General features: G+C 41.4%; 2 protein-coding genes across 4 annotated transcripts in view; one reads left to right on the top strand and one right to left on the bottom strand.

Annotated features, from left to right (window-relative positions):
- The first annotated feature begins 10,708 nt into the window (after positions 1 to 10,708).
- Positions 10,709 to 13,832, top strand: cenatac (centrosomal AT-AC splicing factor). 2 transcript variants are annotated; one of them, XM_076274712.1, is made up of 11 exons: positions 10,709 to 10,910; positions 11,157 to 11,323; positions 11,421 to 11,519; positions 11,616 to 11,682; positions 11,785 to 11,847; positions 12,064 to 12,125; positions 12,302 to 12,416; positions 12,505 to 12,535; positions 12,935 to 13,033; positions 13,147 to 13,279; positions 13,368 to 13,832. In XM_076274712.1, exons 1-11 carry the CDS (start codon positions 10,794 to 10,796, stop codon positions 13,483 to 13,485), a joined length of 1,071 nt encoding a protein of 356 aa, XP_076130827.1. In that variant the 5' UTR covers positions 10,709 to 10,793; the 3' UTR covers positions 13,486 to 13,832. The 2 variants fall into 2 exon arrangements, with proteins under 2 accessions (XP_076130827.1, XP_076130826.1); XM_076274711.1 differs by having other exon boundaries at positions 12,299 to 12,416.
- The window catches only part of arhgef12b (Rho guanine nucleotide exchange factor (GEF) 12b), a 51,438-nt gene continuing 41,341 nt past the window's right edge, over positions 13,826 to 23,922 (bottom strand). For both annotated transcript variants that reach the window (XM_076274709.1, XM_076274710.1), the window contains 17 exons: positions 23,487 to 23,644; positions 23,005 to 23,151; positions 22,541 to 22,626; positions 22,210 to 22,335; positions 21,343 to 21,457; positions 20,836 to 20,936; positions 20,116 to 20,193; positions 19,934 to 20,009; positions 19,301 to 19,468; positions 19,055 to 19,142; positions 18,789 to 18,866; positions 18,294 to 18,391; positions 17,795 to 18,061; positions 17,242 to 17,466; positions 16,595 to 16,779; positions 16,392 to 16,464; positions 13,826 to 16,210 (listed from right to left, as the gene is read on the bottom strand). In XM_076274709.1, the coding sequence (XP_076130824.1) occupies positions 16,200 to 16,210; positions 16,392 to 16,464; positions 16,595 to 16,779; positions 17,242 to 17,466; positions 17,795 to 18,061; positions 18,294 to 18,391; positions 18,789 to 18,866; positions 19,055 to 19,142; positions 19,301 to 19,468; positions 19,934 to 20,009; positions 20,116 to 20,193; positions 20,836 to 20,936; positions 21,343 to 21,457; positions 22,210 to 22,335; positions 22,541 to 22,626; positions 23,005 to 23,151; positions 23,487 to 23,644 (2,080 nt within the window). In that variant the 3' untranslated portion in view covers positions 13,826 to 16,199. The remainder of the gene's footprint in view (positions 16,211 to 16,391; positions 16,465 to 16,594; positions 16,780 to 17,241; positions 17,467 to 17,794; positions 18,062 to 18,293; positions 18,392 to 18,788; positions 18,867 to 19,054; positions 19,143 to 19,300; positions 19,469 to 19,933; positions 20,010 to 20,115; positions 20,194 to 20,835; positions 20,937 to 21,342; positions 21,458 to 22,209; positions 22,336 to 22,540; positions 22,627 to 23,004; positions 23,152 to 23,486; positions 23,645 to 23,922) is intronic.

Below are 23,922 nucleotides of genomic sequence, written 5' to 3'. Positions count from 1 at the left end.
TGTCAGGTTTTTTGCTTCCCCCAACACGGGGTGACCCTAAGGGAAACGATTTTGGGGTTTAAAATGGCCGGATTTTTCCTTTAAGTTAAAGTACAGAAGTACAAGTATTTTTCCTTTTTAATGTAATGTTTATTTGGTCTTTAATAGGACTTGAACAGACCTTTAGTTCCTTAAATCCAACAAAAACATTTAACCTATTTTTATAACTTTGCAACTGTTCACATATGCAGAGGCGTATCAAGCTTTTTAAAAGTGTGGGGGTTGTGGGACAGGGACGTTGTAAGTATTTTCTGAGAGGGGTGCGGACTATATTGGTGTCCGGGAGTTTCTCCCCCGAAAAAAATTGAGATTCTGATTGCTTAACACACCATTTTAATGCAGTTTGGGAGGGACAGAAGAAGCAGCGCCTATGCGTGGCTCATGTGACATGTAGGCCTACATGATCTACCTGCTATCACTTCACTATTTGACACTACCCTACATGGAGACATATCTCATGTTATAAATCAAGAAATTATTTCAGAAATAATTTTTTGTGCATATGGGTTAGCAGGCTACAATAAATTGCCTAACAGAAAACAGCCTAATTTCGTGGTATCACTAATACCTATTAAATAAATGTAAAGGACACAGAATAGTGGCAGAACTGTAAGCTCAAATTCAAAACCGTTTGAAGTCTACCCAAACATATGCAAAGGGAATATAAATAAATTGTGTTGCATATAGCCAGCTTAATTAATGTCAATTTAAAGATTATGATTAGCAGTTTCTATGGGTTTTCCATTGATAGTTACAGGAAGCCACGTTGTTGTTTAAACCAGTGTTTTACAACCTTTTTTGTGCCACGGCACACTTTTAACACGTAAAATGTCCCACGGCACACTAACATCCTGTGTGAAGAAAAAATAACCATACTATAGCCTAAAATTTCAAATAATACACAGATATGGCCTTATTATGGCTTCTATGCAAGACCTGCTCAATAAAACAAACGCCCTCTGTTTCATTTTTAGGTGACTACTAGGCTATCTAATTTAATTGTTGTTATGAACTGGATATGTGATGATTCTGTGAATACTGGAATTTGGGGCCCCCGTTGTTCAATGCCTGCATACCACAAATAGTGCAATCATACAATTAATGAGAGCATGTGGTTATAAATTCTTTGATGCAACAGTTGCTTTTCTGGACCAGTGAGTGACATTTGGGTGATTTTCTGCGGCACACCTGATGATCTCTCACGGCACACTAGTGTGCCCCGGCACAGTGGTTGAAAAACACTGGTTTAAACTATTGTTGCTTCTAGCCCACGTTACCTCCAGTTTCACTTGCTGCAGGGACGCACACATTCTGTGTTAGTGGGGCACATTGCATGAGCGCTCATAAGCGTTCTATTTGAGTTCATGCTGGAAATATTACTTCTCAGATGTAGAACTCAAATGTGTCTTGACGCCGCCGTGTAAGATCAAAATAAGATGTTCTAAATGGAATGCGATCTCCAGTAGATGTAGCACTACACACATTGACAGTGAATGCCGCCTACGTTTGTAAAGATCAGGTCAAATAAGACGTTCTAAATGGCGATGTAATTAAGCTGTTCAGATCTTTTCCAAGCGTCTTGGAGACGTATGTGTGCTGAATGGGCTATGTCTATATAGTTGATGACACCAAATTAATAAGTATTTCTGATTGGGGAAACTTAGCCTAGTTTATTTTTTTTCAGTCCGCGGTTCCATACAATCTTGCTGTAAATGATCAGACGTTAAGCACCGGGCTACGTGGACCATGTAGGTTAATTGTTGAGGAGGCCCATAGTTTGAGAAAAGCTGCAGATCATAGACAGAGAAAGCATAATGTTCTGAGAACAGTAGCCAAAGGTCTTTCTGCAGAAACAGCAAGTGCCTTGGTGCGCGCACCCCCGCTTTCACTTCGACTCCCTGCATTTCTACATTGTGACAAAAACGGTCAGTCAGACAGTGGATTTTGGTTTACTAAACTAGCATAATGCGGTAACAATTATCATTTCAATTCTACCTGAAATCTGACCACTGCAGAGGTTATAATGCAGACCCAAAGCAGCAGCACAGCCTTGAAAGACGAACACTTTGAATTTGATCAGAGCGGCTCTGGTTCTTCACTGGCTAACTTGATGTGATTGGCTGGATGACCGTTCAATCAAATCAGCAGACCTATTTGTGTCTCTCTGTGTGTGCGTTATAGTAGATACGGTTCCAACTCTTTACGGGAGCGTTTATTTCCATATTTTACTTTAATTTTAATCTGACAAAAAGTGTGGGGGATAGAATCGTGTTCCAGCAAAAGTGTGTACGTTATAACACCCACATCCCCCACGCTTGCTACGCGCCTGCACATATGCAATAATATAATTTTAAATAATGATTCATTCTCTGTTCACAAATCTAAAACATTTTCACTACCGAATATAAAACCAGATAACTCAGATTATTTATTGTTTAATGATGTATTGTAAGCTAAAGAGCTATGTGGTGAGTGTCAAGTGATTGTTTAATTTAATTTCAATTTCACAATTATGGATGACAGCCTGGTTAAAACCAGATGACTTCTCAAAACTCAATTGCGAACAGGTTCGCCTGGGTTCTCCCAGGCTACATGAAGGATGTTCTGATGAAGAATCTGTTGTCACCATCATTATCACAGCCAATTCAGCCACTTTCAAATTAAACTACTGAAAAAAACTAACTTGATGGTCTATCGCATTATTGCATTTAAAGAATCATATGTGGTTAAAAGTAAAGAGTAGGCCTACTTCATGCTCATATTTCAAATGTAGTGGAGTAAAAAGTACAGTATTTGTCTTTCAAACATAGTGGAGTAAAAGTCACAAGTTTCTAAAAATATTAATAGGCTACTCAAGTAAACCACAGATAGGCCCTATAGGCTACTCAAAAATCATAAGTAAAGTAATCAAGTAAATGATAAAACCCCTGATGACAACTACAGTTGGAATGGCTGAACATTTAAATAGTTGGATAGTTTAAATAGTTAAAATTGTGAATTATTGTAGTGAAGACTTTTATTTTTAAAAAGTTGTGAGCAGAGGAAACAGTTGAACAGGATCTGATTGTAGAGAGCCAGATTGTAGGCTATGGCTAAAACATAGTTGAAAAAAAGTTGAATGTAGATAGTGTAATGGATGTAGACAGAAAGTTTAATGGATGTTGATAGGCATATTATTTAATGGATGTTGATAGATAGATAGATAGATAGATAGATAGATAGATAGATAGATAGATAGATAGATAGCTAGATACTTTATTGATCCCATGCAGGGGAAATTCAAGATTAATGGGTGGATGAGTGAATGGTTTGAAGAAGATGGATGGATAGAAAGTTGGATAGAATGTGCCTTATCCTTGTAGAATGGAGAGACACAGAGATAATTGGCATAGATGAGCAGAAAGCAATTGATACAGCAATGCAATCAGTTTAATTAACTCTTTGAGGGGGGCCTAGTTGAGCAGCTGGCAATTGATACAGGTGCACATCAGTTTATAGTTAATAGCCTATCTCAAAAGTATAGTATAAGTATAAGTATATGTATATAAATTCTTTTGATCCCGTGGGGGAAATTTGGTCTCTGCATTTATCCCATTTAGTGAAACACACTCAGCACACAGTAAGGTGAAGCACACCCGGCGCAGTGAGCTGCCTGCAACAACAGCGGCGCTCAGGGAGCAGTGAGGGATTAGGTGCCTTGCTCAAGGGCACTTCAGCCGTAGGCAACCTACTGGTCGGGGTTCTAGTCCGAAGCGCTAACCAGTAGGCCACGGCTGCCCCATAAAAGACTAAAAATAAAATTAAAAAAAAGTAGGCCTATAAAGTTTACAAAAATGAAAAATACAATTTGGATAATAGAACATTTTTCATGCACTGTAATAAGAAGCCTAGTGATAACAGTAGGCTACAGTGCATTTTCATAGGCCTACTGCAATTAAATGAAGGTCTAAAATAAATGTAAACTGGACCCCAGGGTTTCCATAAAATGAACTCGGCTCAAAATGGTTAGCTTGGCTGATAAGAACAACTTCCAAGCCTGACGATGGCGGTAGTGAAGATTTCAGTTTACTATCACTCTTGCGCGCAACGTCACGAATTAACCGGAACAAGAGGTGTTGTTTCTTCCTTGGCTGATGTCAGAGGTTCCAGTAGACTTGGGCTTATTAGAGGAAAAGAAGGATGTTGAAGTCATGGAGGTATTATATATAACTGGAGAGAGTGACTAAGTCCCGCCCCCATTCATTTCAATGGCCCATGCTAGGCTAGCTACTTCAGCCAAAAAAACATGAAATTGACCGCAGCCGTCTTTACGAAAATGGCGTTTCATGGGTGTTCGTTTCCGGCACCAGCTCGAATTAGCCTATTAGATTCCACGTTACAGACGGAGACAACGTAAGGTACAACGGTATGTCGTTGATGAAGATTGGACATTCCCTCAGAGGAAAAGAAGTTGTTCGGGAACGCGCTTCACCTCGTTATAAGCGCAAATTCATTTAATTGGTTGGGATAACATTTTGGGAATGGTGGTAAAGTTTGCCCTGTCTCTGAAGTCCTAGGTTATTTAATGTGATGTTCATATGTGATAATAAACGATGCGAATCAATATTGTGTCACTTTAGGCTTCACAAATAATGATCCCTAAATACTATTTGGACAGGTTGTAGGCCTATTACGCAATAGGCTATCCAACGAAAATGACTATTAATTAAGTAGACATGGTATGTAAGAAACGTGTGGATAGCTGGGATTTTTGCTGCACACAGTGTGAATTTGCAGCTTGTTAAGCCTAGGCTACATTTGCAGGCAGACGAAATGAAGCCAACGCAAGTTAAACTTCCGATAGAAGCGCACATCCCTCGGGTATTGTGGTTCGAGCAGGCATAGAGTCTGCAACTGTTGTTGGACATTTGGCTTTTGCCTCGACTGGCAGCCTGAACATTTAAATCAAATGCATAGCCTAATCATGTCAATGTTGCAAGAAAGCTTCGTTTTAAATCACTTGGGGAGACAGGTTATATGATCCAGACGTTGCGTTCTACAGAACTACAGCCTGTGCGTTTTAAAATAGTCTTCATACACAACGCAATGACTAGGCTAATAACTGGATATAGGTCATTGCTATGCATCTGCCAAAGTGTATGGTCATAGTCAGTTACTTTAAGGTAATTACTTGGCACCCCGCATATACGGCAAATAATAGCCTAATATGACAACATTAACATTTTTCTTTTATTTACCACAAAGTCCGGTAATACAGCCTAAACCATGTAGGCATTAAGTCAAGTATCAGTAGCTTAATCCAAGTAGTTAGTTGTTTTATTTGTCGTCTTCCAGAAATGCAAACCAACATGGACGCGCGAGGACGCTCGTGCCCAACACTAAACTCGTGCATGAGCTTTCATCTACCAATCACCATGTAAAAACTGGTGCCGGAAGTTGCAACCATGTAACGCCATGTTTTCAAAAATGTCGGCGGCCAAATGCCATGCTAAGTGGTAGAGGCAAGGGGGCAGGCGAATTCCCGGAAGTAGAAGAATCGACGTAGGCTGGAGGGACCACCTCTCTGCTAACTCCCATAGAAGTCCATTCATTGTAGGATTTTTTTGAAATACCATAACTTCATATAACATATATCCTGTGCCAATATTGTAGCTTCTGTGTAATCCACATAAACACTACAAAGGCAAAACAGACTCCACTACCTCGTCCGTAACGTTGGTTACCCGTAAGAAGAATGGTTAGCTTGTTCGGTTGGATGGAAGCTAGCTTTGACGTAATCTCTCTTTCGCGCTGTAGGGAGATAACCGTATTGTTTGGATAAGAAGCTCAGTCCACCTTACTGTCTATGACGGTAACTCATAAGCAAAACCTAGCATACACGACCGTATGTTAAGGTAAAGCTTTACACAGAGGCAACCTAATAATAATAAAAAAGTAAACCTAATTTAAAAATAAACGGCACTAATCATTTCAGAGGTTTTCGATGGATTGACCGTAGGTCGGAAAAGTGGAAAGAAGATTAGCTTCAAGGCTATAACTTTTTTGTTTTGTTTTAGCATTCATGACTGTTTTTGAAGATGATCATGTATGGTAGCTTCAACATTAACACGACTTGGTGAGGATGATATTAATAATAATACATAAATAAATGTTTAACTTTGATGACTTTGAAGGCGAAGGAAGTGTGAGAAGAATTTCTGTGTATCTATCATATGAGTTACAAGATTCAGTTATATGGCTAACGTCACAAAGTTAAGTATGAGTCTGCGCAGTACTGGGGGGACCAACTGAAAAATCTTTCTATTTGACTCAGTGCCCTCCCATTGAAAACGACGGAGTCTGTTCGTCCATTTCTTTTACTGTCTATGGGTAGAGGTGGATTTTGTCGTTCGTTCTCATGACACAGTTCGCGTCGTTCAGTTCGCCAAGATGATTCGTTCTGAATCGTTCGTTCTTTCGTTCAGTCGCATTTCCGGTAGCCTACAACGTAGTTCAGCGGTGAATCATGGAATGCAGGTTCTCAGCTCCTCGTTTGTGAAAACGGTCAACACAACACTGTAATTGTAGCGGCAAATATAGCTGCAACTAAATGATTATGTGTACTTTTAGACAAAACAGCAGTAGCTAATGTGTTCATTCATCTTGACATTAAATTGACATATTGAAGTAGACTACGGCTAGATCAGCTAATTTCTTTTTTAAAAATGTGTTCATTCATAAAGGAACAAAGACCCAGTAGGCTATGCCGACAAACATGTTTAAAGGCTTGGCAGAAAGATTATATTGATGAAAAGGTTTCAAGTCCCCATTTTGCCCAGGCTACAGAGCCATAATCACTCTGCTTCTTCTGCTTCACTCTGCCAAGAACGAGTGACTGACTTAACGAGAACGACAGACCGAAGTGAAACAGGTCTTGGCGTGAGAACGAACGAACGAGACAGATTGAAGATACATTTATTAACCTGACATGACACAGAAAATACAAAGACAGCATGCATTTACCATTAGACAGATATTTAAATGTAAATGCCAATATTGAAATGCAAAATGGAATTGTTAATGTACATTATCGTTATTTTTTATCGTATGCTCTCCCACTAGTCTCACTAGCCCATTCGTTTTTTTTCATGGAAACGGTTGCTATGCTTTCATGCCCCTCATTGGCTAATTCGATGAGAACGTTTTAGAAACAATACAGACAACAGCATACGATTGGTTTGGCTCTCGCCTTAGGAAGCTGGGCCAGAGGCATTCACAGCAGCACTAGGTCAGTGTGATTCAGCGACGAACGAAAGAACGAACAAGAACTGGAAAGGCGAACTAGTTCAGGTCGTTCATTTTAAAGACCCGTTCGAAGGAACTAGTTCGTTCGCGACCGACCCACCTCTACTAAGTGGCTGAAGCTAACCCTTCAAATCCTGACCCCCTGGTTGAAGTGGATGATTACAGGGTCGAGTTAGTTACATTGCGAGCAAATATAAAGAAACAGTCATTTTATATACTGATGCATCTAAGCAGACTGATAAGAAAATGGGAGTTGCTTATGTTATCCCTCAATTAAACATTGAATCTGGAACGAGAATCAATGATGATTTAGCTGTATACACAGCAGAAATGATAGGAATATGGATTGTGGTAGAGAGCAATAGAAGCAAGCTGTGATTGCGTCAGACTAGCTCAGCTTTAATAAGCCTTAAACGTTTTCACTTTGAGTCTAGACATAGTATATGAAATAATGCAATTAGCCAACAATCTGCTTAAGTCTGGTATTAGTACTACATTTATATGGGTACCAGCTCATATAAGTGTAGGAGGTAATGAATTAGCAGATAAATGTGCGAAGAAAGCAGCAGGGAAGTCTGATATAGAGATGAATATTAAATACAGCAAAGCTAAAGTCAAAAGTAAAATTAAAGTTAAAATAAATGAAAAATGGCAATTTGTATGGGATAATGAACAGTCTGGGAGACACCTGCATAGTATTCAAGGAAAGGTGGGGAGGAGCAGGAATACATGCAGAAGTAAGCAAGAAGGTGTGGTGTCCAGAATGAGGCTAGGACATACAGGATTAAATAGAACATTGTTTACCATGAAAACGCATGTTGATGGAATGTGTGAATATTGCAATAGTCAAGAGACCATAGAGCATGTAATTATGTATTGTCCTGAGTAGCCTACCATCAAGCCAGAAAAAAGATTGATCTCACAACTTGGTGAAATCCAGATGACATTAAATTTGAATGATATACTGCAAAGAGAATCAGATGAAGTTTGTTTTTCTATTTTGTTTTCTTTTTTGAAGGTAACTGGTTTATTGAAAAGAATTTAGGAAAGTGTAGGTTGACCATCTGATCCACACTCCAGTACAGATGGTGGCGGTAATGCACCAAAAAGCTGGTTGCCAACCGCCATATAAAAAAAATGGAAAGGATGGTCAATGATAGAATGGTATACTAGACTAGAGGTCTGATAAAAAAATTATCAGAGTGGGTTTAGAAGAGGAAGAGGAACAATGGATCCTATGGTGTGTTTAGAGTATGACGTAAGGAGAGCTCAGACAAATAAAGAGACAGTATTAGTGGTGTTCTTTGATATTGAAAAGGCTTATGATATGAAGAAGGGGCTGCTTATCAAGTTAAAACTAATGGGAATAAAAGGAAGAGTTTTTAGCTGGTGTAAGGATTTCTTAACAGAAAGGAAAATAGCAGTTAAAATTAATGAAGTATTAAGTAGTTATTATGAAGTAGAGAATGGCACTCCTCAAGGGAGCATCATTAGTCCTTTGTTTTTTTTCAATAATGGTTAATGATGTGTTTAAAGATGTTGGATGCTCAGTCGATGTAGCTCTGTTTGCAGATGATGGTGTATGTGGAAGAAGAGTAGAAATGTTGAATATGTTGTTAATAAAATGCAACAAGCAATTAGTAATATTGAAAGATGGGCATTTGAATGGGGATTTAGATTCTCAGTGGATAAATCAAAGACCATGTTTTTTACAAGAAAGAAAATAAATCCAGATTTAAAACTTAGGATAGGCTATATGGATCAGAATTAGAAAGAGTAGACTTCTTTAGGTATTTAGGTCTGTGGTATGACAAGACGCTTACATGGGCAATTCATGTCCAAAAAGTAGTGTAAAAGTGTAAGAAGGTCTTAAATGTTATGCGTTGTTTGAGGGGAGTAGAGTGGGGTGCAAGCAGACCAGCTATGAAAACTATTTATATAGGATTAATGAGGTCAGTGTTGGATTATGGATGTTTTATATATGGGTCTGCTTCTGCAACTCAGTTAAGTAAACTGGATGCAATACAATATCAGGCTTTGAGATTATGTAGTGGGGCATATAAGACTACTCCTGTGGCTGCAATCCAGGTAGAGATGGGAGAGATGCCTCTTAAGCTAAGAAGAGAGCAGTTGGCCCTTGTTTACTGGGCAAACCTGAAGGGCCACAAAGATGACCATCCTTGTCAGAGGGTTCTAATGCCCTGTCAAGAGAAGGAAAAAAAACAAAGTTCATGTTTTGGTTGGACAATAGGAAATGTTGCAAGATAAATGGAAATTACAATACTAAGTGTAAGTCCAACAGTAGCATATTCAAGTGTTCCTCCATGGATGTTTAAAGAAGTAGCAATAGATTTAGCATTATTGGAAGAAAGGGAGAGTGGAGTTACTATTGATAATTATGCATTTGAAATATGTCAGAGAAAAGTATGGAAATAATATTCATGTGTACACAGATGCATCAAAAATAAACAAGAGAGTAGGAGTTGCATATGCAATTCCCGAATTACAGTTGGTAAAGGCTAAGAGAGTTAGTGATGATCTTGCTGTATATACAGCTGAATTAATTGCAATATGGTTGGCGTTATTATGGGTGGAGGAGTATAGATCTAAAAGTGTAGCAATATGGTCTGACTCAAGTTCAACTTTATTAAGTATAAGGAATGTACATTCTGAATGCAGGCAGGATATTATGAGAGTGCATTTGGTAAATAGGTTTACCAATTCAGGAGTCAGCGTCCTTCTGGGGTGGGTTCCAGCCCATGTGAGTAGTGGGGAATGAAGTGGCAGACAAGTATGCTAAACAGGCAACATGATAGCATAGGTATTAAGGTACAATATAGCAAAGCTGAAATTAAAAACATGATTAAAGCTAAGAATAAGGAAATATGGCAATATTTATGGGATAATGAAGTTACAGGCAGGCATCTGTATTCAATTCAAAAGAATGTAGGATGGAGTAGGAGTAGGAGTACCAGCAGAAGCAAACAGGAGGAGGATATTGTGTCAAAAAAGAGGTATGGGCATACAGGGTTGAACAGCACACTAGTTTTAATGAGAAAGCATGCTGATGGTTACTGTGAGTGTGGCAATCAAGAAACCGTAGAACATGTCCAGTGTCCTAAATTCCAACAGGAACGACAGACACTTATAGAGCAGCTAGCACAAGAAAAAATAAGTCTGGACATAACAGATATACTGCAAAGAAATTGTGGGGAACAATGTTTTAGATGTGTTTTTCAATACTTGAAAACAACAGGTGTATTCCATAGAATTTAGTTAGAGGGATGTAGTATTCAGACCCACACTCCTATTCAGAAGGTGGCGGTAATGCACCTAAAAGCTGTTTGCCAACCGCCAAAGAAAAAAAGAAGAAGTTGCTGCTAGACATTCTCTGGCTGCTGCAAAACCAAATGATGTCGCCACATTGAAATTATGTGCAATAACAGATAACGTTAGAGTTGGCAGATAAAATGGGCGCATTTTATTGTGCTGTATGCAGACAGACCGATTTCACTGGCAGAGGGCACGTCTTTGGGAAAAGTCATCAAGCTAAACTAAAAGTGGTCCTCGTGAAGTTCTTGGAAAAGGTAACGTTGTCAGTTAGGCTTAAATAAAATGTCATGCACATATGATGGATTCGCTGGGTAAAAGAAATGAACCCACACCAGTCTTAGGCTTTGGTATGTCTTGTGATAGCAACACGGCAAGCATCATTCACCTAATGCCGTTAGCAGTCAGTGCAGTAGGCTACATTTTGATGATAGGCTGTCAGGTTTCTTAATTGTGAAATTACTCTGAACATATTTGTCATGCACTTTGTTTTCTAACGGAAGGTGAAAGAAGCGAGGCGGACCATCAAGGTCCCTCAAGTGGAGAAGTTTTCCAGTACTAAACACCACTGCAACTTCTGGTGTTACTGCTGTGAGCTCGAGGTGCCAAAGCATGTTACTAATGGAAATATCACCGTGTTGTTCGGCGGTTTGCTGGAGCACATGAGCACGTAAGCCTATCTGTTGATCTGAAATGTTTTATTAAGATTGGAAATCGCATTGAGAAGTTTATATAAGTTATTATAAAGCTGCCTTGTCTTTCCTCAGTCCAGAGCACCGAAAAAATACACTCAAGTTTTGGTGGCAGAATAAAGCTGACTCGAAGCTCAGGGAGAAATGTATCATTCCCTCAGAGGACATTGATAGGTAAATTCATGATGCCTGACTGCTTGATCCTCATAAGTAAACTACTGTAACTGCTGGTCTCAGACAGATATATTTATATATCAATGTTTCTCTCAGGTTTAAGGAAGAGGTTGCCAAGGCTCTTGAAAACTTTGAGGAGAAAGAGGATGTTCACATCAAAGAGGTAAACTGAGCACTGATGTGGGGTTTATGAATGAGTCGTATGCATTTTTTGAGCTACTTATGGTGATGCTTACATTGTGTTTTTACCCCTGTTCTTTCACAGCAAGCAGCCATTATAAGAGCCCAGGAGCAACATCGCTGTGAGGTTCTTCATGCGGTCATAGAGGTTTGTTTTTCCAGGATTCCACAACAGTATCCACATCATAAGCGGTGTTGTGTGTTCATATGTGTCATGGAATGCGATCTGTAGAATATCAACCCTGTGAGTGTGAGATCGATCTATTATTCTTTTGTGAATGCTGGATCTGGAAAAGAGGTTTTCTAGAATGCAGTATGGTAGGATCTTGCAAACCATTGTTGACTTTTCCTGAATAAAACCTAGTGTGACCCAGAACTGGAGCAATCCACTGAGCAAGCCCAACAGGATTCTGAGACCTTGGGAAGGTAAGGACACAAGACTCTAGGTTACTTTATCAATACTTTGTGTTAAGCCTCATGATAATGTAATGTAATGAAATGAAATGAGTGGCGTTCCAAAGTCACATGCACATATTTGCAACGCCCTCATGGGCAGAACAAGCACACCCTCTGAATCCCATGGGTTTTGATTGGGCAAGAAGCTCTTGTTCAAGGTCTCAAGGGCAGAACATCCAGCCAGGGCCCAGCTGGGTTGGTCCAGTGGTGGAGAGTCGGTGGAGCGGTACAGAGAGCAGCTTGACTTTCATCGGCTATCAGGTAGATCTCTCTTAGTGAGTTTGTGTTACGTAGGCATTTAAGAAGTGTATTAGAAAAGTCAATGCCATTATTTCTTATTTTTTCCCAGGACTCCTCGGGCAGTGGAAATGTCCACACAGGTGAGGATGACATCATAAAGGCTGTGGAGACTGTGTGTGATCTGTTAAAAATCATTTGATAAAATTCTAACCTTCAATACGTGAAGGTAGCACGCACACAGATCTTCAGGACAAAGTTGGCCAATATCTGAATGACAAATACTGTAGACTGCATTTGTATAGCGCTTTTCTATTCAATGAAACACTGAAAGCATTTTACAAGTCTCACACATACATGCAAGAGTTGTCTAGCGGAAGTACACTTCAGTTTTTTGCCATGTAAAAGAAGCATGCTAATCTTAATAATAACTTTGGTTATTGAATGATAGAAACGAGTTCACAAGCACCACAATAATATACCGGAAAGGTCCATCCTGTCAAAGATCTTATCAATTGATACAACTTTGGCTTTCCTTGTAGGAGCCGTTCCCCCGTGGATGCAAGAGGATCCTCAGGAGGGTCGCTCAGAGACGACAGTTCAGGACATCGGGCCATCGCTACAAGACTTCTTGAAGCAAAGTAAACCTTTACTGACTTATTTCATGCCCTGTTTACGTGGCAGATTAACCCAATCATCCTTCTTCTTTGAATGTCATACTTACACCACCAACAACTTTTCTCGCCCTCTCTAGAAGAGCAAGACAAGCTAAAGAAACTTCCACCAAATCGGGTTGGAGCCAATTTTGACCACAGTTCACACACAGATCCTAACTGGCTACCATCTTTTGGTCGCGTGTGGAACAATGGTAGACGATGGCAGTCCAGGTTGGGAAACCTTTCCAGTTCCTCACTGTATTGTTTTAAAGGAATGTGATGGTGATTGATTGAGTGATCTGCTTGTCTTTTCTCTCAGGCATCAGTTTCGAGAGGAGGAGGGGACGGCAGGCCGGCGAAAGAGAAAGGGCGGCCTTTGGGGGAAAGGTGGAAAGAGGGCAAAGAAGTCAAACAACACTGACACTAACTCCCAGTAATGCGTAGTTGTTCAGTAAATGTATGCCCCTCCCCCCCAGTGGCTTAAAATCCATTTGTTTATAGTGTATAGTGTGATTATGATCCAAGCATATGAGGTCAAGATTCCTCATCTGTCTTACTTACTGGATTATTGTTTTGGTTATTAGATACTCATTACTTTTTGAAATTATTCATATGAAATGTTTTTCATGTATCATACCTGCAGTGTTTTTTTTTAGTTAGTGATGTCTAGGCATCAGTTTTATTGTATTTTTTCTAAAGAATGTAATGTTATGCAGTGGCAGTGTTCATTCAGATCAATCTTGAGATGAAGTGAAGAAAAAGAGGACACAAGTCTGGTTTATGTTTGACATTGTATCTGTTTCAAATTTAATAGAATCTCTCAACTAAAAGTTATTAATGATTTCAACAGAAAGCCAAAGATCATAATAGTGTTCTTCATAAAATATAATACCTCATGAACATCTAGACAAAATAATAAAAATACAGGTAACATTAATATTTAGGGAATACCTTGCAGTCTTTTTTTCATCTTAGTAGTTTATGTTAAAACAATACATAAGGTGTAGAAAGCAGAAGAGCCATATTCAAGGACTCTTCTGGTGAGAGATGGCAGTGTTCATAATTACAATTTTACATTTAAAATAAACCATACACCATCATTTCATAAGCTCTGGTGTTTGTTTCTTCATATATGAAATCCAATAACTCGTGGTTGAACAGGTCCTGCAAATATGGGGACTTTTGCATGTTCGGCCAACACCGTTTCAATGTTTGTACACGTTTTTACAGATTTTTTGTTTGTCCTCGCCTGTGAAGGTGAAGAGATCTTCAGTAGCTTCAATTCCAAAGGATGCTGTGGTGAAGGATTCGTTGCCTCAAAAACACAGCTAACAAGCCATTTGTGTTGAGAAAGAGAAAAATGCATTGCTCCACAGCATGTTAGCAGAATCTGTCTGTCCGTCTACAAGGTGAACATTACTTTCAACATACCTGATGAAAAATGTTGAAATGGTGCCAGTCACATTCTAATCTGACTACTCTGTGCTGTTAGCCTATTTTGGATATCCTTTTTAAGAATAAGAAGAAATCAATCATGAAACTCTGTGTGGAGCTGGAGTATAGAGCGTCACTATCCTCTATTCATTGGGCACTACTTGAGACGTTGTGTACCTTTGGGAAAACCCAACAATTCAGAATGCTGTTCTGCACATCTGACTGAAATAAGAGTAGTCCACATGTTCGGTCATTAAAAGCAGAGTCTGCGATTTTGGTGAAAGGCTGACATTTAAGTCAACAGCCAATCAAATTACAACGCTCACATAATGATTGGATCATGTTTGTTTCACAATTGTTGCGACGGGATTGAACAGATCGCTAGCGAAGCATGCGGAACATGCGCTGAATTTGACATAAATTGTATTGGCCTAAAATCGCCTTTACCTACCTTTACCTTTACCTGATTCAAGATGAGTTTAGACAGTAGCCTATGCAAGGTAGGCTTGAACACATGCTGACCAAGAGCGGGAAACACTGCTGTAAATGCATTAGGCCTACCTGAACAACCATCTCCGCTGTAACAGACATCCCAACCACATCAAATGAGCACATTGTCTTCCTTAATTCCTGTGTTTACAATTCAGTGATTGATGGTTATTGAGGCCGAGGAGATATATGATCGTGTCTATCAAAGGCTTTTTGTGGTGGAAAGAGGCCATTTATTACAGCTCCACTCACACCCAAACCTTTTCTTCCTAGGCATGATATTGTGCTCATTAACAAAACATTAACATTCAAGGTATTTCATGTGGAAAAGGGCAGATTAGGTCACCATACATACAGTGCAGCATGCATGACAATATGGATAAAGATTGTTAACATAATCCTCATGAATGTGTTATGCTGTGCTTATTAAGTTGTTACGTAGTCCTTATAAAGGACAGACTACTAAAGGAGTTACCCAATTCTACCGAGACGTGATATAGACACAACTGAGGTCATATTTGAAAAACAATTAACTCCTGACCTCTTTTTTTTTCAGTTCAATATGAAATCTGGGACAGCATTATTCAGCATTTTGTTTCTGATTTGGCCTTGTAACAAGTCTTTATATCAGTGATGAATTCATAACTTTCTGAAGATTTCCCTTTCATGTCAACAGAGGCCCTGTTGAAACTCTCTACACCATTGGAGAGAGGGATCAGCGATGTGAACAGGCCCAAGGAATGGCAGAATAGACTAGAGACCATGGAGCGCAACAGTCTTCTCCCTATGTGCTAATACAGCTGGTTCAAATAAAATGGGAGAAGTCTCCTGAAAATCACCAGTGAGTTTAGGCATCAGGAAATCTCAACATTCACATCAATTCCAATAAATATAACCCCAAGATCTCTGAGAAAGCAGGCTACGCTGAGTAACGTTGTTCTTTGTTGAATTGGTAGATGTGCACATAAGATGCTCACAGGATGCGCTCCTCCGTTTGAGTGGAGGATCTGGGAGGAAGAGCGGAGGGGAGTTGGAGAGGACCTGTGACGCACTACACTGCCATCTTCCGTGGCTACCTCCTCCAAGCGGGCTGTGTCCATGTCAGTGTGTTAACACAGGGGAGAGGGGGGGGGGGGGGCACACTGGAGAGGAATGTCCACCACACACCCCCCCCGACCTCCCACGCTTGTCTTTCCAGCCAAGAGCAGAGGAGCGTCTCCCTGAATCACTAACTCTGGTCTAAAAGAGGAGAGAAGAACAAAGCGGGTTTGCGTAAAAAAACAATGCTCTCAGCCAGAACTGAAACATAAGCTCATCTTTAGAAATGACAGAGACAATCTCCCTTTGGTAGGGAAAAAATAATTTGGTAAATGCTTAAAAAGTCTGCACACTCCAATATTTGACTTTTTTAGAAAAGTACCTTTGCTCTCCACTGTGTCAGTAGCTGCTTCGACGAGGCTTTGGCGAAGTTCGTGATACTTTATCTCCACCTCCTGCAAAACAAGTTTTAGAAACAAGCTTGTTGGGCAAAGGCAGGGAATGGAACAGATAGAACAACTGATGGACAGATGAACCAATTAAACTCCAAGAGCCTCAAAGCTGGAAATGCAGGGTGGCCCAAACCTTGAGGTGTTGCAGGTTGGCCTGGAGCAGGCGGATGTGGGTCATGACCTGCCGGCTGAGGTTGGGTACGCCTGTTGTCTGTGACGATGAGAGGAGCTTCGTCACATCAACATCCGAGTCGACCCCTTGGATGTCATCGTCAGTGCTGCTCTCCTCAAACCCCCCATATCCCTCTAGGAGAAGAGCTATCACAAGCATGACATTTTAGTCATTTGGATGAGCATTTATTGGTCATCTGAATTGTACGACTTAATTGTAATAAAAAAATTGGGGCTAACGGTTTTATTGTCTCTCTTTAATTTATGACCGCAGTATAGAATGCCTCATCATAGTTTAATAATGCACATACATGAACATCTTTTCAAAAAGAGCCTGCTATGGGCATTTAACACTAGAATAAAAATCACATTGAAGCTGCAATGACAGAGCAACTCGCTAGAGTTTAAATTAGATTCTGGATTTAACTCACTTTACTGAAACAGTTTCACAATTAAACGGCGGCTTTTGTTCCTAAAGCTCAGCTGATGAAATCAGCCTCTGGCTATGCCCAGGTCACTGAGTTCAGTTCGGATCAGCCTACCCTAATAAAAGCATGACTCCAACAAATATATACATACTGTATGAACAGAGATAAAAGATTCTCTCACCGTATTCGGGCGTCTCAAATAGGGCTGTGTTGGTAGACGGCAACTCTGCGGCTGCTTGCGAGGGCGCTGTCCTCTCAGAGCTGTTCTCTGCAGGTGGTGCCGGGCCCCCGTTGTCCTTGGGGCCTGGCGGAGGTGCGGACATGTCCGTGCGCTCCCCTGCCCCCTCGGCCCGCTCCCCCTCCTCAGCACTCATGTGGGTGATGAGAAGCTGCCGCAGCGCTGCCACTGCAGGATGGACAGAGGATGGACAGAAGGGCCAGCGGCCACGTCAGCACACACAGGTGTGGGATCGCTAACACATGCTCTTCTTCTGCTGTGTTCATAGCAATGTTTTCGCTGAAGCTTAGGTCAGCAACTGCACATAATGACTCCTTCTAATAAAATATTGTGATAAGAACTAATAAATGTAAATCTAAATATACATGTATGTAAACCTATTGGAGACAAAAGGCATTAGTCCCTTTTTCAGGACCAATGTATTATTTCTCACAGAGATAAATAATGGCTTGTGTTTGCTGTGCTATCTAACTCAACCAGCAGGGGGCATACTCACATGTTTTTAGGGCCTCATCAGCTCTGGAGGAGGGAAAGCCAAAGGCCTCAGGCTCTTCATCGTCCAGAACAACCGGCGGACATGACCCGGGCTTGATGAAGGCCTCTTTGTCAGCTAAGTCAGTGTCTAGGAATGGCCCCTCTTCCTCCAGTGGCACTGTTAGTGACTCCTCTTCCTCCTCCTCATCTTCTGACTTACTGCTCTCAAAGGGGTTGGACCCAGGAGGAGGCGTGTCCAGAACCCCCTGGGTGGATGCTACGTCTTTTTCTGTGACGCATGAGGAGTAAGAGTGGGCAGGCATGAAACATTAACAATCTCTACTATGCCAAAGACAGACAGTAACAGAGACTTACAGGACCAATCACTTTCATCTATTACAACTATGTCAACATACATACTAAATGTATTCTCATGAGACAAATGAAACAAGCAGAACAGAAGAGGGCTCAAGGCCAGCAGAACAGAAGAGGGCTCAAGGCCAGCAGATGGAGAGGTTTACCTGGGGACTGGATGCTGCCAGTCGAGATGCGGTCGGAATCTTTGTTGAGTTTCTGAACGCCAGCGGAGTTGATAATCTCCACAGTCTCGCGGTCACCACTGGTGGACCAGTCACAAAATCACGCATCAAATTTTACATATGCAATCATTTTATTTTCAGTATGCGTTAGAGATGGTTATAGACATATTGATTATTAGGTACACAAAGTACCCTTTTCCAGGCATCGAGTCCTGCAAAGATGCTTAAAATTGACTGCATTCACAGTTAATGTCTGTTTCACACTGGTGCATTATCATGTCAATTAAAATCATGACAGTCAATCATCTTTTTGTCTTCTACAAGGGAACTCATTAGTCCATATTGAAACGTGCACGTGAGATTAATGTGTCAAACTGCCTGCTACGCAAGACTCAGCCACAACCAATAGAAGTCCAAATCAGATAATGTATTAGTTAGAGAGGACCACCACAGCAACTAGTAGATGCAGACACTCACTCGGTCTGGGGTAGAGGTATGATGTTGTGCTGCTTCATCTTCATGGAGTCTGCCCTCTGGGTGATGAGACACTGCCACCTGCAGGTAGAGCAGAGCACAGCAGGATGAGCACTCACAGGATTGAGGATCGTGTACTATCAGCAAAGTCCTGATATGCAAGTCCCCCCATTTGGCGGCCATCTTGGTAACGCACTTTGGGCAGTGAATGGGGACGCGTACAGGAAGAGGTAGGATGGGTGCACTACTGGTGTACTACTGACACTCACGTTCTCTGCTCAGACACGGTCTGTGCCATCAGCTCATAGATCTGGGCACCGCTGTCCGACATGGACAACACGAAGAAGGACTTGTTGTCTGTCAAATGAAAAGTTACAGTATTATTTGACTTAATAGAACTTTCGGAAACAAATAATAATACAAAAAAACCTCCATGTGATTCCCCCTTCCCACCACCTTGTCATGTACATTAGTGTTTATTCTAATTGTGTGGTTGCGGCGTGAGCTGCTGTGACCTGTGGCGACGGAGCGCACCAGCACGGTGCTGAGCTTGATGATGGGGCTGAAGATGTGCTTGGTGTCGGCCGTGCCGGCCAGGTTCTTGCTGTGGCACTTAAGGATGAGCCGCTCGTCCTGCCTCTGCAGCAGCACCAGGATGTCCTCCAGCAGCAGTGTGTACAGCTCTGCACACACACACACACACACACACAGACACACACACGGACACACGCACGCACGCACACGCGGACACACACGAACACACAAACGGACACACACAGACACACACACACACAGACACACACACACACACACATTGACACACACACACACTCAGTAACAGGGACAGGCAGTGACCCACCTCAGTATTCACTGCATGAGACTGTTTTGCTCCATATTTTTGTCGGTTCCTGTTCTTTTCTATATGTGTTGATTTATTTAACATAGGATGTACAACAATGTAATGTAAATGAAAAGAATTGGTGTAAAAATAGATGTTTCATACTTCATATATTTGCTCCTACTCCTACACACATGCAAGGAATTTGAAACAGCAGGAAGGAACTATTCCTTTCAAGAGATACCAGGTCTGACAGCATGACACAACTAAAAAACATTTTATTCACCGCTGCCAGTGGTTTGGGTCATACCTATTGTCTTGTCTTTGTTGACTTTCCATGACAGTGGCCCTTCGTGCACCAACTTCCTCTTGGTCAAGTCCAGATTCTACCCCGAGAACAATAACAGAGCACAGCAGATGTTAACAGACACACAGTGAAATGGCATTCTGGAAAGAGCCTGGTCTTAACTTGCGTCATCCCCATTTCCTTACCTTGAACTCGGAGATCATGGGATTCTCACTCTGCTTAAACGAGGACAGATCCAGCCGTCTCTGGTAGTCCTCCAGTCTCTGGGATGAATAAGGCAGACATGCAGTTATGATAAGACCAACTTACTAAGTAGTAGTAGTAGTAATAGTAGTAATAGTAGTAGTAATAATAATAGTATTAGTGGTAGTAGTGGTGCTAGTAGTAGTAGTAGTAGTAGTAGTAGTAGCAATAGTAGTAGTAGTAATAATAATAATAGTAGTAGTAGTCGTAGTAGCAGTTGTAATAGTCGTAATAGTAGCAGTAGTACTAGTGGTAGTGGTAGTAGTAGTAATAGTAGTAGTCGTAATAGTCGTAATAGTAGTAGTAGTAATAGTGGTGGTAGTAGTAATAGTAATAGTAGTAGTTGTAATAGTCGTATTAGTAGGAGTAGTAATAGTGGTGGTAGTAGTAATAGTAGTAGTAATAGTAGTAGTAATAATAATAATAGTAGGAGTAGTAGTAGTGGTGGTAGTAGTAATAGTAGTAGTAATAATAATAGTAGGAGTAGTAGTAGTGGTGGTAGTAGTAATAATAATAGTAGGAGTAGTAGTAGTGGAGGTAGTAGTAATAATAATAGTAGGAGTAGTAGTAGTGGTGGTAGTAGTAATAATAATAGTAGGAGTAGTAGTAGTGGTGGTAGTAGTAATAATAATAGTAGGAGTAGTAGTAGTCATAGTAATAACCTGTTTGTTCTCGGCCTCCTTCACCGCCTGGTTGACGTGGTTCAGGATATTCCTGCAGCACTCGGCAGCTCTCTTGACTTTGTCCTTCTCCTCCAGGTCCTCTGTTTACCACACAGGCAACACAAGCGTAAGTAAGACCCAGCTTTGGATAAACACGCTAAGTGGGGTTTGTGTTTATTGTCACGTGTTAAACTAACAGGGCAAATATGGAGTGGTGTAAATATCAATAAGGATGGAAATGCTGACTCTGTGGTGCATAAGAACACGGAACACGGAACATATGTGGAGTGCTTTGCGTAGCGTACTCTGCAACACTACGCTTTCACCCTTTCTCAAACACAAACTGGCTACACCAGACATGACATATGAGCCGGACGTGATGGCGTATGCACCCTAGAGGTTTGAAAAAAAAGTGTCTCCATTCTGTGTGTAGTGTGGCCCTGCTGTTAGGAGCCGTGTGTGTGTGTGTGTGTGTGTGTGTGTGTGTGTGTGGGGGCAGTACCGCACCGGTGTTTCTGGCGATGTTCTCCAGCAGCAGAGGGTACTTGGTGAGCCGCATCATCTCCATGGGGATGATGTCTTTGAGCTGGAGCCGACGGCACAGCTGGTTACTCTCGGCCTCCTGTGGACGCAAAGCAGTCGCCCGGGTCACACACCATCAAACAGCAACCAACAAACAGCATGTGGGGGCCACTGTGGCGTCACTGGCTGCAGTGGCCACGGCGGAGCTGGGCTGGAGTCTGACCCCGGAGATCTCCCCATCCCACCCCATCTCTCTCTCCTACTCGCTCCCTGTCAGGCTCTCCACTGCCCCATCAATACAGGCAAACAAATATACTAAAAAAGGAAACACCATCTACTAATCATTCATGTCAGCCACCCTACAACCCACAACAATGATGAAGACAACCTGTCCTTCCATTTTCAATTCCATTTATGGCCATTCAGGTCAACAGGTGCACCTTCAGTAAGGACTAAATGTAATCAAAAGAGACATTGATTGGTTGCAGCATCGGAATAACCTTTACTAACAAAAAACAAGTGCTTTTTACCAGATATGCCTCATAGAAGTTCTGAATAACAGGCAGGCTACACTAGGGAGAAAACGTCCGTTTGCAGAGCGTATGCTACAATAATTAGCTTTCTCTTTAATCAATGAAACTGGCCAGACGTGATAGCAGCGTGTACACTCGAAAAATTAGATCAGTCTTCTAAAATATTTGTTACACTCCGCGAACGGAATGCTTGAGTTACGTGCCTGGTGTAGGCCGCCTGTAAGAGTCACAGGATGCGATTCTCCTTCTAACTTTAAAAGACTACAACTCCCACATCTCTACGCTGCTGTCCTCCAGGTGAGAATGGCTCCCTGCTCACCTGCATGAAGGAGATGAAGCGCTGGTCTTTCTTCTGCCTGCTTTTGATGAGCTCCAGAGCAAAGGGCTGATTACTGCAGAAGGTGCCCACCGCCTGCTTGATCTTCTCCTCCTCCGTCCCACTGAACTGTGAAGAGAAGAGAGCGCCCAACATCATGACATGGATACATGCACTGATCAATGGGGAGAAATATTCAGTGAATATAAATACATTGAATAAAGAAAGTAACTCAAATGTACAGAAGACACATGGATATGCACATCTCTTATGTGAATGTATACTTTTGACAGGAACAAACAGGACTAGACATTGATCAGAGAGTCTTTCTCACCCATGTGAGCAGATCATCTCCGATCAAACTGATGACTGAACTTTCATTCTTTTTCCGGGTGGCCATCATCTGTTCTAATATGGAGGCTAGGAGACATGGAAAAAAAAACCTTTTCAGACATTGGTTTTGGACATGGTGATAAAAAGACAACAAATGGGGCAGTACTGCAACAGAAGTGTGTGTGTTGTGCCATCAGTTCTAACCATACTTAATGGCATCTCAATCTATGAATGTCAGCGTTTCTACACTCTGACTACTCTGTGTTTGCCATCATGTCCTGCTTTTCATACTCTCCCAAGCTCATTTAATGGCTAAATAACCAAATCTTCCTTCTTGATATACAGTACTTTACACATACACATACAATACCACACACTTGCTCATTTCCACTCTATTGCTCACGCTGTTCATGGCGATCTAAAGTTACGCAGACTCAATGCCCCAGTAAAAGAGGACTTGGGTACCGTGTAGTTGGACGATCTCCTCTAGGTTGGTGAAGATGTGCTTGACGTCGCCTGGAGGGAGGATGCTTTCTCTGCTCAGCTTCTGATAGAACACGTTGTCAAGGACACGCAGCATACGCAGGTGAGTCCTCTCTGTATAGAACAGCTCTGCGCACACACACACACACAGACACACACACACACACAACACCTTGTGTTAGATCACAAAGAAAACGCTCGTACTCTGACTATATATAGTACAAAATGAATATTCTGAAGTCACTGGTTCAGCTGTAATGGTAATGAATAATAAGATGCTTAAACAAGAAAAGTGATCTGAATAAAGAGGATATTTATATTTAAACAAGAAAACAAGAAAAGTGATCTAAATAAAAAAAGATATTTATATTTAAAGTCCAAACATCACTTAGATGCACTGGGTTGGAAATCAAAGTGAATGAGGCGGTTTGATGCGGAAGAGACGAGCACAGCACGGCACGCACCGTAAATGACTTCTTGCCGCTTGATTTCCTGAGAGGCGAGTCCCTGCAGGATCTCTCGGTGGACTGACATCTGCCAGTTGGAGGGGTCCTGCTCCAGCTCCACCTCACCACCCTGGTCATCCTCACTGTGGACCTCGCCCGAGCCAAGCGGGTCCATCCTGAAGGGACCACACAGCATTTAAAACACCAGCAGCAACACCTGCAGCAGCAGCATCCACAGCTAGACTGGATGGCTAATACTCCTACAAATAGTTTCCATACAATATGATACAAACTATTGAAGATGCAACTTACTTATCAACAACCCACAGCTGCACTGGCAAACATAGGGCTTAAAGACAGATTTCTGTGTCTGAAGTGATTAGACATTTTTGAAGCCTTTATGTAATTATCTTCTGTCATAGTTCTGACGCAATGCCCAGGAACTTTCAACTCT

The sequence above is a fragment of the Alosa pseudoharengus genome, unplaced genomic scaffold (genome assembly GCF_046254945.1).
Source record: "Alosa pseudoharengus isolate Yale_2024_CS ecotype anadromous, Long Island Sound unplaced genomic scaffold, YU_APseudo_1.1 YU_APseudo_1.1_scf_8, whole genome shotgun sequence".
NCBI lineage: Eukaryota > Metazoa > Chordata > Actinopteri > Clupeiformes > Clupeidae > Alosa > Alosa pseudoharengus.
This window is presented reverse-complemented; position numbering and strand designations above follow the sequence as displayed.